A 14,970-nucleotide genomic window follows, 5' to 3' on the forward strand; every position below is an offset into this window, starting at 1 on the left:
TTAAAGCAAAAAATAACTAAAGCACCAAAACAAACAAAAAATGAAACAAAAAACACTTGTTCTCCCATTTTGAAACATCAGTAACCTGGTTAATGATGAACACTACTGGAGATGTCAGAGGTCACTACTTGTTTGTCACACCTGCTTTCTTCATTTTCCCACACATTTCTCCAGATACAGAAGTTTGCCCACCACCTCTATGTTATCTCTCTTATTTCTAAGCATCCAGAACCTGAGCAGAAATGCCCATCACTCCAGGACTTGACCTATCAACTATCAATTTAAATGCTAAAAGAAGAAGGTGTCATATAAGTTTTACTTTTATAAAACACAGAAGACTTCAATTTGAAACAGTTCTGGACTACTTCTAACAGGTCAATTGAAATTATAACCTCAGTCCACATGCTGTTCCAGCCCTGGGAGCTGTTTCTAGGATTTTTAATTGTTTTAAACAATGAACCTAAACTCTTCCTACCAGATATAAATCAGCCTGTTACTTGTTGTGCTCCCCCAGGGAGTGAACATGAAGAATGGATCACTGTTCTCTATAGTTGCCTGCCCTACTTTACTTTCTGCCTTTTGAGTCGAAGCAAACCCACTCTCCCCCAGTGAGCTCATTCCTATGGCATTTAATCATGGTCATTAAGTGAGGGTCCCTCTGCCCCCATGTTCAAAACAAAACACCTGCCTCACCCCTCTACACAGCTCAGGAAAATTACTTCCCAAAGCCTTTATCTTCATCCCAGAACATGCCTGCTTCTTATGTAATGGGACAACTCTCACTTTTTTTTTTTCCATGTTATTTTTAAAATCTGGATCTCAGCTCTGAACACTTGCAGTAGCGCAGGAACTATATTGCTGTGAGGAGGGGAAATGCAAAGGTGATGACAGTGACTTCTTCAGGAGCTCCACAAACAAACACTACACCTCAACCCAAGCTGAATTTCTAACAAGTCACTCAGTTTTAACCTACGTGCAGCTCATTTACTGGCAAGCGGATTCCTTACTTTCAGAGGAAAGATGCCAAGAAAATTATTCATGCCAATAAAAAAACATACACTAGGAAAGCAAACGAAAATCTAGCCCTGTGTGATATCCATCAGACTTTGGGGTTTAGCTCTCTTGAGATTCTAAATTGATATGCAGCCCTTCTAACTGTTGTGAAAACTATGGTCTGTTGTACTTTCTATTTTATTTCCATGTCCAGCCACCAGTACACTTTCAATTGGTCACCTGCAGACAATGAAAATGCAAGATGTATGCCATGTATCCAAGTCAAAAACTTCATTTAAGAGACGTGAATTGTAGGACTCATAAATGAAAACCACCACTTACTATGCCCAAACCCCCCATGTCTTCCTGACTAGTCAGCAACCTCTCACTTGTGTCCTAGAGAGTGTAAATTCCAGTGTGCTGTGGTTGTGGGGCATACAGTAACTATCCTGAAACCAGCAGGGGTCTCCATTGTATTTTGCTGATAGAGAAACAATAAATGATTGATTGAAGCTCTTATAGGAAAAAAAAAAATGAAAAAAAAAAAAAAAAAAGAACATCACATTTATTAGTGTTGCTTCTGAAACAACTTTAAAAGAGAAGCATTATGGAAAATCAACCACTATTCTTTCAATACTTATCTCAGTATTGCACACTTGCCTAATGCTGTTTACATAGAAAGCCCAAGTAAATACTATAGCATTTTGCCTTTTCAGATGGATACTCTTTCTGGTCTGCTGTTTAAACACATTTTTTCCCCCAAAAAACAATGAGAGGAAGATGAAATAGACCACAATGATCTGCCCCAGCCACCTCCTGGAAAGGAGCAAAGAAGCTGCACAAGATAAAAACTACTCTAAATGCTGACAAGATTGTGAATCTCAACACGTGCAACTGCCACACTTACCTCTATGAATAACAACAATTAAAATTAGCATTACCAGATAACTTAGGAGTAGGGAAAAATTTGAGACCCTCGGAGCATTTATAGGATTTCAAAAAACCCTTAACTATGGGCAAAGACCTTTGCAAGGGGGAAAAATAATATGGAGAAAACTCACGTGTCTGTTGCCTCAGGACCCTCTCCAGCCCAGCCAGACTGGGGACCACCCAGAAATCACCTGGTAAAATTCAGTTGTTTCCAGGAAAATACCCTCTGTAGCAGATTACCAATTGTTTTGGTGACCCCAATTAAGTCTGCTTCTGGGTACCAGACCACCATAGCTGTTGCTTCACAAGCTCCAACACCCCACCACCACTGTTCCTTCCAAACTTCCTTGCTTTTTCTCTGCTATGTGCCCCTCACAGCTCTGAGAATATGCTCACGGTCTTTGCTATTGACTGCTCTCGTTTTGTCAGCTGGGTGCTGGATGATGTTCTCCTGCAGGGGAGACTTGGATTAAATATCAGGAAGAAATTTATTACTGTAAGGGTGGTGAGGCCCTGGCACAGGCTGGCCAGGGGAGCTGTGAATGCCCCGTCCCTGAAGTGCTCAAAGTCAGGTTGGATGGAGCTTGGAGCAATCTTGTTTGGTGGAAGGTGTCCCTGACAATGGCAAGGGACTGGAAGGAGATGAGCTTTAAGGTCTCTTCCAACCCAAACCATTCTGTGATTCTGTGACAAGAACCAGCTTCTTTCTGCCTTGGCAGATCTGCATTTTCCCAAGCATGAAATATCTTGCATCTCTAATTCCGGGAGCCTGACAAGCGATGTCATTTTGCACCGCTCTGAGTGACATAGAAGCTCCCCTCCGCTCTGTCCGGCCCTGGCAGCGGGAGTCCCGCCGGCCTCTGCGCTGTCAGCGCTGCGCCCGGGTGGCTCCGCTCCGCGGTGCCGGTGCCACCATGAACTGCAGCAAGGCGCAGCGCCTACCGGCGCTGCTCGGGGCGGTGCTGCAGGAGCTGCGCCGCGCCGGCAACAGCAGAACAGCCCCGCCGGGCCCCGGTCCCGGCGCGGACGGCTCGCTCTACATCCTGCTCAGCATGATCTACTACAGCTGCCTGGGCGGGGCGCTCACCCTGGCGTACACCCGCTCGCGGAAGCTGGAGTCCAAGCACGACCCCTACTACCCGTACATCGAGCGGGACTAGGGCCCCGTCGGCCCGGCACAGCAGGCGGAGGAGGGCCATCCCTCCGAGGGGCAGCGCCCGTGAGAGCAGCGGGACCGGCGGCCAGAGCTCGGCAACATGAAGGGTCCCTCCTGCGACGGCAGTGCTTCTGCTGCCCTCCCACCTGGGGACTGCAGACAGCGAGCGACTGCGGTGGATGAGAAATTGTTCTGATCTTGTACAGTGCCTTGTACAGTGCCCAAGTCTTGTCATGCGGCAATAGTTGTTCTTCAGCTCTTTGAATCCGTTTGTACTGTTCTTGGACAATAAATACCTGCATTACATACTGCGGCCTTTCAGTATTTAGAGGGGGTTTATAAAAAGGAGGGAGAGTACATTTTTATACGGGCAGGTGATAGGTCAAAGGGGAACGGTTTTAAACTGAAAGCTGAGAAATTAAGTTTAGCTGTTGGAAAGAAATTCTTTAATGTGAGCATGGTGAAGCAACAGAACAGGTTGCCCTGAGACATTTTGAATGCCCCATCCCTGGAAATGTTTAAGGATAGGGTCCTGGACAACCTGGCCCCTGGCAGGGGTTTGCAACTAGATGAACTTTGAGGTCCTTTCCAAACAGATCCATTCTATGATTACTTATGCACAGAGACCTCTCTCATCAATCCTCTTTAGATCTTAGTTTAACATCTTTTTCTTTAAAATCTGTTTGTATTACACCTTATCTGACATCAATGCTGTTGGTGGGGGCAGCATTTCATGACATTAAAAGCAGGTCCATTATTGCTGTAGGATGCTTCCTTCTGTCACTTTGGAGGATTGACAGCTATGTCATGGGCTGGAAGGCTCAGATCTCCTTCTGTTAAAGTAAGATGGGTTTGACTTACATGGAAGCATTTCTTAAAACAAAAAGAGCTTAGAAAAAAGCACCAGTACTGTGGCTTTGATGATGCACAGAGACTTCTCAAGCCATCAAAAATATCCTTACATGCAGAGATGTGTGATTCCAAGGGTACCTTTGTAGAAATTAAACCTTGTGATTAAACCAACATATAGCATATGCTTTCTACAGAAAAAGTGTGGCTGGCAGAGGTTGTTTTAGATGTTCATTTTTAGTTATGTCAGTAGTCTGTGCTTTCTTGGTTTGGGTTTGGAGTGAGGCTTTTTCAGATAAAGATTAATGAACAATTCCAAGGAACAAATACTGTCACTAGGATTTCTGCAGTACGCAGTTCAAATTACCACTTGGATTTTATCCACACCACACTGCTGGGAAAAGAAACTTTGACATTAACTTCAAAGGAGGGAAGATTTTTGTTATACACTTAAATTTCCTAACACTCATGAATATTTTTTTCCAACAAAAAAACAGTTGTCTTGTATTTGGCAACAACTGCATCTTGCTGTCTCTAACTTTGTGAGGAATCATTATATACTTAACACCTGAAGTGATGAATTAAAATCCTGGAGAGGACTGACAGTTCCCAAGTCAATGATGTCACTGCAGAAAAACACTGCCAATATTCACAGACCAAATTAAAAAGTATCCTTAAATATCAAACTGCATCTCATGAACACCCAGACTTTCTAATAATTAAAAAGTATGGGGCAGAGAAAAAAATTCAAGTTCCAGAAACAATTTCAATGGGAGTATATGCCATAATACTACTGCCAGCATTGTAGACATACAGCAGACATGTGAAATGTAGCTCAGCAAAAAAAATGTAGCAGTGAGTATCATGTGCGAAAAGAATGTCAGAGAAACCAACAAACTGATACTATTCTTAAAATCCTCTATCGAAGAGAACACAGTAAAAGTTCTAGTCAGCTATTGCTAAAATGCGTGTGGACGCTGCTGAAGGCCTAGGCACATTTCAGCCAGGCCTTTTTCTCAGGTTCTGAGACTTTCTCAGCTCCAGCCAGGATTTTTCCCAGGCTAGAGACTTTTCTTTACTGTAAACATAAGAGAAAGAATCATAACAGAGATAAACACCTGCTAGATCCATGGGAAAGCCAGGGAGGTGTCTCTTTCTCTGCCCAATGAACTGTTTGTATTCTGTTTTTCATGAACTATCTTATTTAAAGCCATGGCTTCCTTCAATAAATTGATCTTTCTTACACCAAGAAAGAGAGTGCCTTGTTGCTGTTTTCTCTTGCTGCTCCGTAACCTTTCATACAGCAACACATGTGCTTAACACATTTTATTTAATATCAGCTAGTTACTAACTGCTTTCCACTGCTTCATCCCATGAACAAACCTGAAGGAAGGTTGTGACAGTTCCTCCAAGAACCACTGATTTCTTCACCAGATTTTCCACTATCTTTATAATTCATTTCTCTTACTTACTCAAATTGCAAAGTATGTGCAACACACTGTATTTAGAGCCTAACTAAAAACAAGGGCTGCCCATGTGAAAAAGTTTGCCCTGCATTACACAGTTCACAAATAAAGCACAAGAGCTCCTGCCACAAAACTAAACATCTAATTATCTCCTGTTCTATCAGTGCCTTTCAACGCCTGATCACAAGGTCTCAGTGAACTGCAGTAATTTCTGATTTACATCAGTCCATCTGTTCTTATAGTTACAGTGCAACCAGCTGTTTAAAGAAGATGACATCATTGTGCATTAAGACACACCAAAGTACTTGAAACACTCAAGAATAATTCATATTGTGTCATACAGACCTTGACATATAAGTATTAAGTCCAGTAGAAGCATTAATTTCTTTCTGTTTTAGTAAGTTCAATACATTGTGTAGTGGTTGGAAATCTTGAAAAACCACAAAGATGCAAACCCAGAGGGGTTTGGGAACTAAAACAGGCTGCAAGAAGACAAAAATCAGCCACTGCAATTCAACACAATTTTGCCATCAACAGTATATTCTAAGGCACATGTATTACTGATGCAGGGCAAAATGGCCATTAAGTGTCTGTAGTCCATTCCATCACAAAGTATAAGAAGACAGATTTATTCATATTATTAAACCCAGTCTTCTAAAGGAGTAAGCCCAGCTCTCCATGTCCTACTTTCTGCAGTTAGGAACAAAAAAGAGAAGCTCACTTTTCTAGAAGAATTTAATATTCTTTTCTTTAGCCCAGTGGCAATTCTGCAAAAGGAGCAATTTCTGGATCCACTTTCAACATACCTGCAAAAACATCTGGTTTGGGCTGATTTATTTTTCCCAGCACTCATAAATCTTCACACTGCATCAGCTGTCAGAGCCTTGCTCAGGATCCTTACCAAGAGCAACTGTCTGCTAAGCCTTACTGAAATCTACACCCTTAAACACAGCAAAAACTTTCCAATATATTTTGGCATGGTTTTCAGAACACATTTCTAGAACAGTATCTGTTTCCATGCAACTGTTGACCTTGCATAAACATCTTCATCTTTGCAGTGCTAGCATTTAAAAGCTGGTGTCTACACCGAGCAAGTGTACATCAGTAATTCAAGGTTCTAAACAGCAAAATAGTGAATAAATCACTGGAATTATCACAAAAAGCATTTCTCATTTCAGTGTTTCATTTCTTCATAGAGAAACAGCAGAAGCACAATATTTACAACCCAAGAATCTGGCTCAAATTTTGATTGACTTCATCCAGGTATGTGTTGGAAAACAGTCTAAACTTTAGTAAATTTTAAAGGGATATGTTAATTTGAAATAGTTACTTTGGGCAGCTCAACACTTACTGCTTGAGAGTGCTTTTGGAAAGACATTTGTTGTAGGGTTCTTCACATTTTACCCTGACAGAGAGCTGCCAGCCTGTTCTGCAGTGCCCCTTGCACCACTAAGAACTCAGACCTACAACACAAGTAGTAAAGATAAGGAAGCCACAAATTATTTCTTGCACTTTTAATATCATAAGAACAAGCTATGAAAATTTCTAATAGTAATAATAATAAAAAAGGTAGAGTAACTGGTAGGTTTGGGGTTTTTTTGGTGGTGTTTTTTTCCCCTTGTTTTTTTGTTTGGTTCTTTAGTTTTTCAAAATTATTCTTACAAGAGGTCTTAATTTTAAAAACTTACAAAATATAGTCAAGTGTGGAAAGTTACTTTACTGATAAAATAGCATTTCTTTATAATGTGCTTTTCTCTAGACAGGTGAAGGAAGCACAGGCATATCAGAACAAACCATTCATACCATCAGAACAAATCCCTTTTCTCCAACATAGGCATTTTAAATCAATTTAACTGTAGTGTGCTAAAAGAACACAGCAACAGAAAGCAATGACTGCTATAGACAATACAGAGAACATATACAAAAGAGTAGATCTCTCAAGTCTTTAGTTGCTACAATTTCATACGTGGAAGTGCTTAGCTCTTCAGCTGGCTTTGTTTCACTGACTGGTTGCACAGGAGTAATTTGGTCTTGAACAAAAAAATGGAAGCATTAACTCCAGTGTTTGAAGCACAAACATAGATGGCCATTGTAGATTTAGGATATTGCTGTAGAGTCAGCAATGGTCACACTAAACCAGCTGTAAGGGTTTGTATAAAACAAAATTAAAGCATTTTTGGGTTTTCTGCTAATTTCAGCACAGAATATTAACAAGAAGCACAGAGCTAGTAACAGAGATTTTTTGTTTCTGCCATTAGTTACTCCATTGTAAAACCACCACTTGACTCCAATAGCTACATTCTCACTTAGTAAAATAAAAAGAAATATTTTGCAAACCAGCATTTTCAGTTATTAAGAGCAAGAGCTAATTATGGTAGTACTGAAACACCCCAAGTAATACTCATTGAAGAGGATGGAAACAGGCAGGAGTAACTGGCACCTCTCCCTAGCCTAAAGCAATCAAGTTCCAATAAATTTCCCTACAAAACCTCTGGGTATGCACACTAAGTCCTACGCCATCTACAGATCTTAGAGTTTTAACTGGGTTTGTCCAGCTAGGCCAGTTAGCTATTTTCCTCAGTCATATTCCAGGTAGTGGTAAGGTTTTCTGTTTGGTCAGGTTTTTTTTTTTAATATTAATTGCAAAAGTCAGATTTAAAAGCAGCTTGCATTTAAATAGCATGAAAATAATTGAGGATAACATCTGATTAACTGAAACATTGCCTCATATATTTTGACTCTCCAAGTCTGCCTAGAAAAAGCTTAAAATTATTATACAAATTCAAACTTGGATAAAAATATCCAATAAGTATTTATTCACAGCACAAACTTATCAGGTACTGATAGAAGTGTGTTTTCTGGTGACCGCCTTCAAAGTCCAACAAGCCAATGCCACAGCTGCACCCATTGCTGCATTTTAAAAGGCAAAACCTGTTTTGTGTATGCAAAGCAGATCTGTAACACCATTTACACAATCAACAGCTAATAGAATACACAACACCAGTGTCACAGCTCAACAATGCTGTACCAGTTACAGACATGCTTAAATTATGTTTTCTTCTCAATCATGTAGAGGAAATACAAATATATGAACATCACATATTCTCTTAAGAACAAACAGTAATTAAATAGAATGATCCTTTCTTCACTACATACAGAAATAACAATGTATTTACAATATTTACAGTTTTCAAAAATTCTTTTCTTGCACTGTTCTGCAGGAATTCAAATTCTTCAGCCTGAAAAATAGGTACACACAATAATTTTGACCATAAACAGCCTCTGAACAGAGACAGGTGAAAAGATGTGAGAGTCCGAAAACGAAATAAAGCCACTCATTTCAGCTAAACATCCCATTGTTTGTAGGATGACATCACAAACTACAGATGCCTTAAGATATTTTATGCAAGTGAGATATTGCTCATTTTCACAGTTTTCCCCATTTAGGTCACTGAACAAGTGAGCTGCAGTTGTAGCTGCTTTCAGACTGCTGTTGTCATTGAAACACGGGTTATGACAAAACTTACAAGCTCCCCTCTTATGTTTTCAGTTACAAGCAAATGTATGCTCAGGGATACAGCTACAGCTATACAGCTACACTTTGGGTTTGCTTTTTTTTGTTTTACTCAGCTTAAAACAGAAATGTACCAGTTTGAAACAAAGCTGCTGATACCCAGATTTGTTTTTAAGTTCCAAAATTAAGGTGGACTCTTAACTTACAGTCTTGAAAAAAGTGTTTCAAAGCAGCTGTAAGTTTTAAACTACAAATTTAAAGCAAGATACACAAAACCCCAGAATCAATAATTAAAGGCAATGTTTAAAAAGAACATAAAAAGTACAGTAAAAATCTGCATGAGAGAAAAATACTGTTAGCGGTGCAGAGCTACTGTTGTCAATTGAAAATAATGTAAGCACCTGTTCTAAGTAACAGTACTGATGAGAAAAAATTGAAGGCTTCACAGTAATGCACACTTTCAGTGCCATTTTTTAACTACAATGTTTCCTGAAAAGACAGAAAGGATTCACAACTTGCAGATTTAATATGGGAAAAACAATCCAAACCTCATAGCAACAGAATGCAGAACTAAAGCCAACAGAAAACTGAAATTTCAATTCGTGTATGCGACCTATTTCTAGGCCATGGTAAGACTTCAAAAGAAAAATAAACAGTTTTGAAGTCCTTCACATGCACGTGTAGAGTTATTGGCACAGGAGCTCTGAATCATTCACCATGCCCTACATATGAATCCATGGAATTAACAACCAAGGTCTGGGAAGCTCAGGCCTAGAGGAAACCCACACATATACAGTCCTTTGGCATCAGAGAAGGTAAACATTACCTTTCTAATGGATTGAGAGATTGCAAACTTAGGAGCTGTATTTGCTCCTTTCACTAACAGTAGACACTATAGCAATCCTTCCCAGCCTCTTACAACCGGGAATAGGGAGCTTTCAAAATTACATCTTCATGCCACAAGCATATTCTTCAAAAGAGAGAAGATGCTACTGTAAAAACAGATCTTTTCAAGTTGAAAAAAATTATGTTTGGTCAGAATTGTACATGAATAGGATTTTGTGTTCAAAAAGAACAGTTTGAGCACTCAGCAGTGGCAGCATAGCTGCATGTAAGGCATTTTACGAATGATTCAAATACAGCTCATTGCCTTTAGCACTTTACTAAATTCAACTAACATGAGCAACCTCTCACATTTTATTACTAAAGCTGTGGTCACTGGAATCAACCCCGAAACATTTGTAGACCGTCCATACCATGAGATTCAACACAAAGAGTGTGTGCATTCCCTACGTGGGAACAGCTGCCTGCACCGTGGACTTGGTGGTGCAGAATGAGAGGTCACTCCCCATTGCCAGGCCCTGCTAACTGGCCCAGTCCTGGAAGCGGAAGCAGTCCCCGGCGATCTTCCATACGGTGTTGGTGGGGGTGGCCTGTGCTGTCAGCAGGAAGTTCTGATTGAAGTAGCGCTGCTTATCCCCATCAAATTTGACAGTCCCACTTGTCACCACGAGGACAGTTGTCTGGCCTTGAGTAGCTTGCTCTTCACAAGAAGGTATGAAATGATGAAGAAAACAACTCAAACAAAGACTAGCAGATAAAGAGGCAGGAAATGTACACAGAAGCTTAGTTTCAACTCTAGTTACACTACGCCAGGCCAACAGCTGGGTACAGGCAAGGAAGTGCAGCTCTGGTGCAGAGTTTCTACACAGACAATGGTGGGCTCACCAACACGACTTGGCAATGGCTTTGCCATTTCATCTCCTGTTCCATTTTAGAGCACTGACAAATACCTCTGTTTGTGCTTAGAATAAGCTCTCATTACTTGAGATATACACACACATAGATATTTAGCAACTTGCATATACTTTTCCCTCCAGTTATTAGAAATTTTATCTTTCGCAGCAGAGCAAAGTGTGTTTGACCACAGGCTTTTCCCTTACTTTTATTCCCAAAACATTCATTAGAAGCAATTTATTAACTTCTCAATTATGTAAGCCTGTCTTTAGGAGTTGTGAATCAGAAATGTAAAGAACTTAACACCTATTCTAGATGTAAACAAATCAAAGTACATACAGGTTAATAATGATTTGTTCCACATTATACTGCAGGTCAGTACAAGAGGCCACCATAGGGGTCCCTCCCAAGCACAACATAACCTGATAAGCCAGACTTTTTTCATACATGAAAATAGATAATGTCTGAATACGATCTCAACAAAAAAAAAAAAACCCTTAAAATATTTTCCCACACATGAAAAAAAAAGTGTATAGTTGCTGCATCTCTTGATTTGTGATTTATTTAAGCACAACTTGATATTTCAACCTCAGTATTTTCTCTAAAAGCATTATTATAATTGCTCACATTCAATAGTTACAAAAAAATGAAAAATAACTAAATAAATTATAATACAACCTTACCGTGAACAGGCTGGCAGTCCAACACATTAACCTGGAATTCACTTGATGGCAACATTTCAAAAAACTTATTTAGTTCTTCTTGCCCAGACACTGCATTTCCATTCCAAACTAATGTTGCTTTGTCCAGATACAGTCTGGTTAAAGCCTGAGTGATTATGAAAATACACATTTAGGAAAAATATGTAAACATACAATGAACAAAACTTACACTGTGAATTACTGATTTCTTCTGTTACTTTGACATATAAAATGCCCTCCTGAAATAGTAGCTCCTTTTAAAACCAGTGCTCCTGACCAAGAATTAAAACTAACAAACACATTTTCCTTTACGAGTGGCACAGTGACTCAAGTCTCAAATACTGATAATATCCCTTTAACAAATGTAATGACAGAACTAAAGTGGTTGCTAACAAAAGGCCAGTGCTACTTTTCCACAGTAAGTTTATCACTGATTTTCTTTTTTTTCCTTCTGAGAGCGTGCATACAACACAGTTTAGATTAGGAAATTATAATTTCAGGTTAAATAAGTGAACAAGACCAGGAAAAAGTGAAACTTGAAATGGACAGCAGCATACCAGAATCTCCCAAACGCTTAATAAGCTGTCACAGCTGAGTAACTGCCCAACTCTCCTTTAAGGTGTTAACACATCCCTGTCCAATCTACTCATGTGCAAAGTGACTGTGAAGTAAGGTGGGACTGCTGGTACTTTCACATAACAAATTGCAACTACAGTACATTTAACATTCCAAAGACTAGTCTCCAAGACACTCTGAAGAATCCCAGAACCAAAAGTGGTAACTGCTATTGAAAGAAGTTTGGGAAAAAAGAAGTTAAATCCTGACCTCAAGGGAAAATAAAGCAAGTTCTGCTTCCCTGTACGATACAGCTGCACACCAACTGAATGAGGGTTATGAGAAGTCTAAGGTACTTTCTGAACAGCCCCTTTTATAACACGGCTGCACAGGAGCACAAAATCATCTGCAAGGCAGCCTGAGAACAGCTGCCCTGTTCTACCATGGCCAGTACAAGCACATGGTAACCAATGTTCAGGTGCTTTCTGTGTAATGACAGTTAGAAATGCCAACAAAAAGTGCCAAGACAGTTTTTACTATTGTCAAAACAGCTACATACCCTTCTTCTTTTGTCCATTGTCTCATAGTATATGTTGACAAACTCATCTGCAGCTCTACAAGCTTGATCCACATAGGTTTTGAAATCCTGGAGGGAAGAAATCATATCAAATTTCTTTAGCTATGCAAACCAGTCATTGACTCAATTTCTCCTGCAAGTCACTTTTACTGGTCTTTTCCACCCCCACGAAAAGATGACCATCAAATAGTGTTGAAATTTATTCTTTTCTACTTGCAGAAGTACAAGTTGTTAGGCAGGTGACAGTTTCAGCATAAGTTTTAAATGCTGATGTATTTATTGTATTTAAATTGCAAATATTTACATTGGAAAATGGGCTACAGATGGTTGCAGGTAGTGTGGCCATGCAATTATTCAAGGAAAACGGTTGTTGCTGTGATGGCTGTTCTGAAATATGGAACAAGATTTATTAATGTGCTTCTGAGAATTAGCAAGAACCCCATCACAATACTATCCAAGTATCATTTCTTAACACACCTTTACATATAGAAATACAAAATATAGTAAAAAAGAGAACATCAACATCTGGATGTATTCCTTCTAGTATAAATCAGTGCTATACTCACAGGTCAAAACCAAACACTTCTCCTCATACCTTACATTTTCCTTACATCTCTCAACTTGCATTAATCCCCAGGTAACAGCCTTTGTTGTCCCACCGCTGCACTGTAATTTCAATGGGTTATTTGCTCAGTTTGTTCATCTGTTTGGCCCTTGATCTCTTACAGACCCTGAACTGGGACATCCTGGAAAGCAGATTCTGAATTTCCTGTCCATACATCCATAAACCTGCCTTTGCTTCTCTTATCATCAATTATTTAAAATGCTATTCTTTATCATTGTCCTATTTCAGTATTATACTCTCAGTATCTGCAACTCAATCAGTGCTGAACAATTTCACTGCTTGTATTTACTTGGCTGCTTTTACTGAGTATATTCCAGAACCACCAGGAATTCTTCCAGTATTAAAACAAGAAATATTCATAATCAGAGAAAGCTTCAATCTGAAAAGTAACTAAGGCCTATCAAATAATCCCCGTTTATTCAAAAAAGCCAAACATGTTTCTGTGCACTATCTGTTCTTTCCCCCTGCAAAGACACAAACGGCTCTTCATCTTCCTACCCTCCCCAGCAATTCCCAAAGGCACAAGCTAATGCCAATCCCAAAAAGTGCCAGAGAAATTCTGGAGACAGAAGCGTCAGACCTGCCCCTAGGAACAGTGACTACAGCTCTGCCTGTTGTGCCAGCGAGAGCCTGTGAGCCATCAGCCAGCTCAGACTGCACACCAACCCTTCCCAGCCAGCACCAAACATTCTCATTCAGTTCCCAACAGATGGAATGAGCATGAGCTTAGACACTGGAGAAATACCAGGACACTGGTTGTTGGGGTACCTGCAACAGAAGTCTAATAGGAAAAAATCTCTGTTGGTTTTGGCAAGTTTTTACAGCCATAACCACCAAACAGTTTTAAACGCTGTGAACAATTTAGGCTGGAATAAACTTCTGGAGGTCATCTGGTCCTAATCCCTTTTCAAAGCAGAGCTGACTTCAAAGGTTGATCCACTTTCCATGTTGTATCTGACAGCTCTGTGTCCTCTGTCCTGTCTCCTGACACGTTTGGACATCTCCGAGGATGGAGACGGCCACAGTTCCTTCGGGTTCCAATGTCCAAACACTTCATTCAGAAACCCTCGTTCCAAGCTTTTTTAAAAAAAAGGCGTAATTGAAAAAAACAACCCGCCAACCCCAAATTCAACTTCTCGAAGACTCTGGCGGCAACTCCAATTTCCCAACCTACACGGCTGCTACCGACGGCCTCACTGAGCTCTTCTCTGCTCTAAGGCTCCTGTACGAGGACGCTGAAGCCGCAACACAGGCCTCCGCCCTGCTCCGAGGACCCTCCGGAGAATGGGAGTGACCCCTGCCCGCATCCCGCGCTGAGGCGCTGCCGCCCTGCCCGTTCCGTCTCTCAAGCAGCGGGGACACTGCCGGCGGCCTCCCCGCGCTCCCACGCCCGCCCTCTGACACGCAGCACCCTCCCGAGGCGAACACCCCGCGCTCCCCTTCCTCCGGCCGCGGTCCCTGGTGGCTCCCGGACAGGCCCGGACTCACCACGGACGTGGCCATGGGGCAGCGAGGCGGGAGGGCGCCGGAAGTGCACTGGTCCACCGCTTCCGGTCGTGCGTCCCTCGTCGAAAGCGTTCCGCCGCTGTGCCCTGAGGAGCGTTCTGCCTACAAACAAGGTCCGGCTGCGGGCGGGGCTTTCCTTACAGAATCAATATTACCGACCTTTCAAATCAATGCTGCTGGAAATCTCCCCAAAGAGCTGATACAAGGGAAAACGAATTAAAATTTTAATCACAATTAAATAAAGAATAGTAGCATATATTTCTCTGTTTGTGTAGAGTAATTCTTAGAAGTGACTGCTTTAGAACTTCAGTCAAATTTACTCAAAAATCCTTAACAAGATCGTTACTGAAGTTAGGATGCA

At 40.8% G+C, this 14,970-nt stretch overlaps 2 protein-coding genes across 4 annotated transcripts; one reads left to right on the forward strand and one right to left on the reverse strand.

Moving 5' to 3' along the window:
* Window positions 1–2,142: 2,142 nt before the first annotated feature.
* Window positions 2,143–6,856, forward strand: KCNE5 (potassium voltage-gated channel subfamily E regulatory subunit 5). Its single transcript, XM_056491629.1, has one exon. It carries the CDS (start codon window positions 2,703–2,705, stop codon window positions 3,081–3,083), a length of 381 nt encoding a protein of 126 aa, XP_056347604.1. The 5' UTR covers window positions 2,143–2,702; the 3' UTR covers window positions 3,084–6,856.
* A 37-nt stretch (window positions 6,857–6,893) lies between these two features.
* NXT2 (nuclear transport factor 2 like export factor 2) lies at window positions 6,894–14,686 on the reverse strand. 3 transcript variants are annotated; one of them, XM_056491627.1, is made up of 4 exons: window positions 14,592–14,686; window positions 12,461–12,547; window positions 11,329–11,473; window positions 6,894–10,451 (listed from the first exon to the last, which is right to left on the reverse strand). In XM_056491627.1, the coding sequence occupies exons 1-4, from the start codon at window positions 14,604–14,606 to the stop codon at window positions 10,273–10,275; spliced, it is 426 nt and encodes a 141-aa protein (XP_056347602.1). In that variant the 5' UTR covers window positions 14,607–14,686; the 3' UTR covers window positions 6,894–10,272. The 3 variants fall into 3 exon arrangements, with proteins under 3 accessions (XP_056347602.1, XP_056347603.1, XP_056347601.1); XM_056491628.1 differs by lacking the exon at window positions 14,592–14,686 and adding an exon at window positions 14,278–14,505; XM_056491626.1 differs by lacking the exon at window positions 14,592–14,686 and having other exon boundaries at window positions 12,461–12,565.
* Between the last annotated feature and the right edge of the window lie 284 nt (window positions 14,687–14,970).

The sequence above is a fragment of the Oenanthe melanoleuca genome, chromosome 4A, assembly GCF_029582105.1.
Source record: "Oenanthe melanoleuca isolate GR-GAL-2019-014 chromosome 4A, OMel1.0, whole genome shotgun sequence".
Classification (NCBI taxonomy): Eukaryota; Metazoa; Chordata; class Aves; order Passeriformes; family Muscicapidae; genus Oenanthe; species Oenanthe melanoleuca.

Bases quoted from the DNA above. Each gene is read 5' to 3' on its own strand.
- KCNE5 (XM_056491629.1), top strand. From the start codon at position 2,703: ATGTCATTTTGCACCGCTCTGAGTGACATAGAAGCTCCCCTCCGCTCT.
- NXT2 (XM_056491626.1), bottom strand. From the start codon at position 12,565: ATGATTTCTTCCCTCCAGGATTTCAAAACCTATGTGGATCAAGCTTGT. The intron at 11,474-12,460 runs GTATGTAGCTGT...ATAATCACTCAG, and splicing joins CAATGGACAAAAGAAGAAGG to GCTTTAACCAGACTGTATCT. The intron at 10,452-11,328 runs GTAAGGTTGTAT...CTTCTTGTGAAG, and splicing joins GGACTGCCAGCCTGTTCACG to AGCAAGCTACTCAAGGCCAG.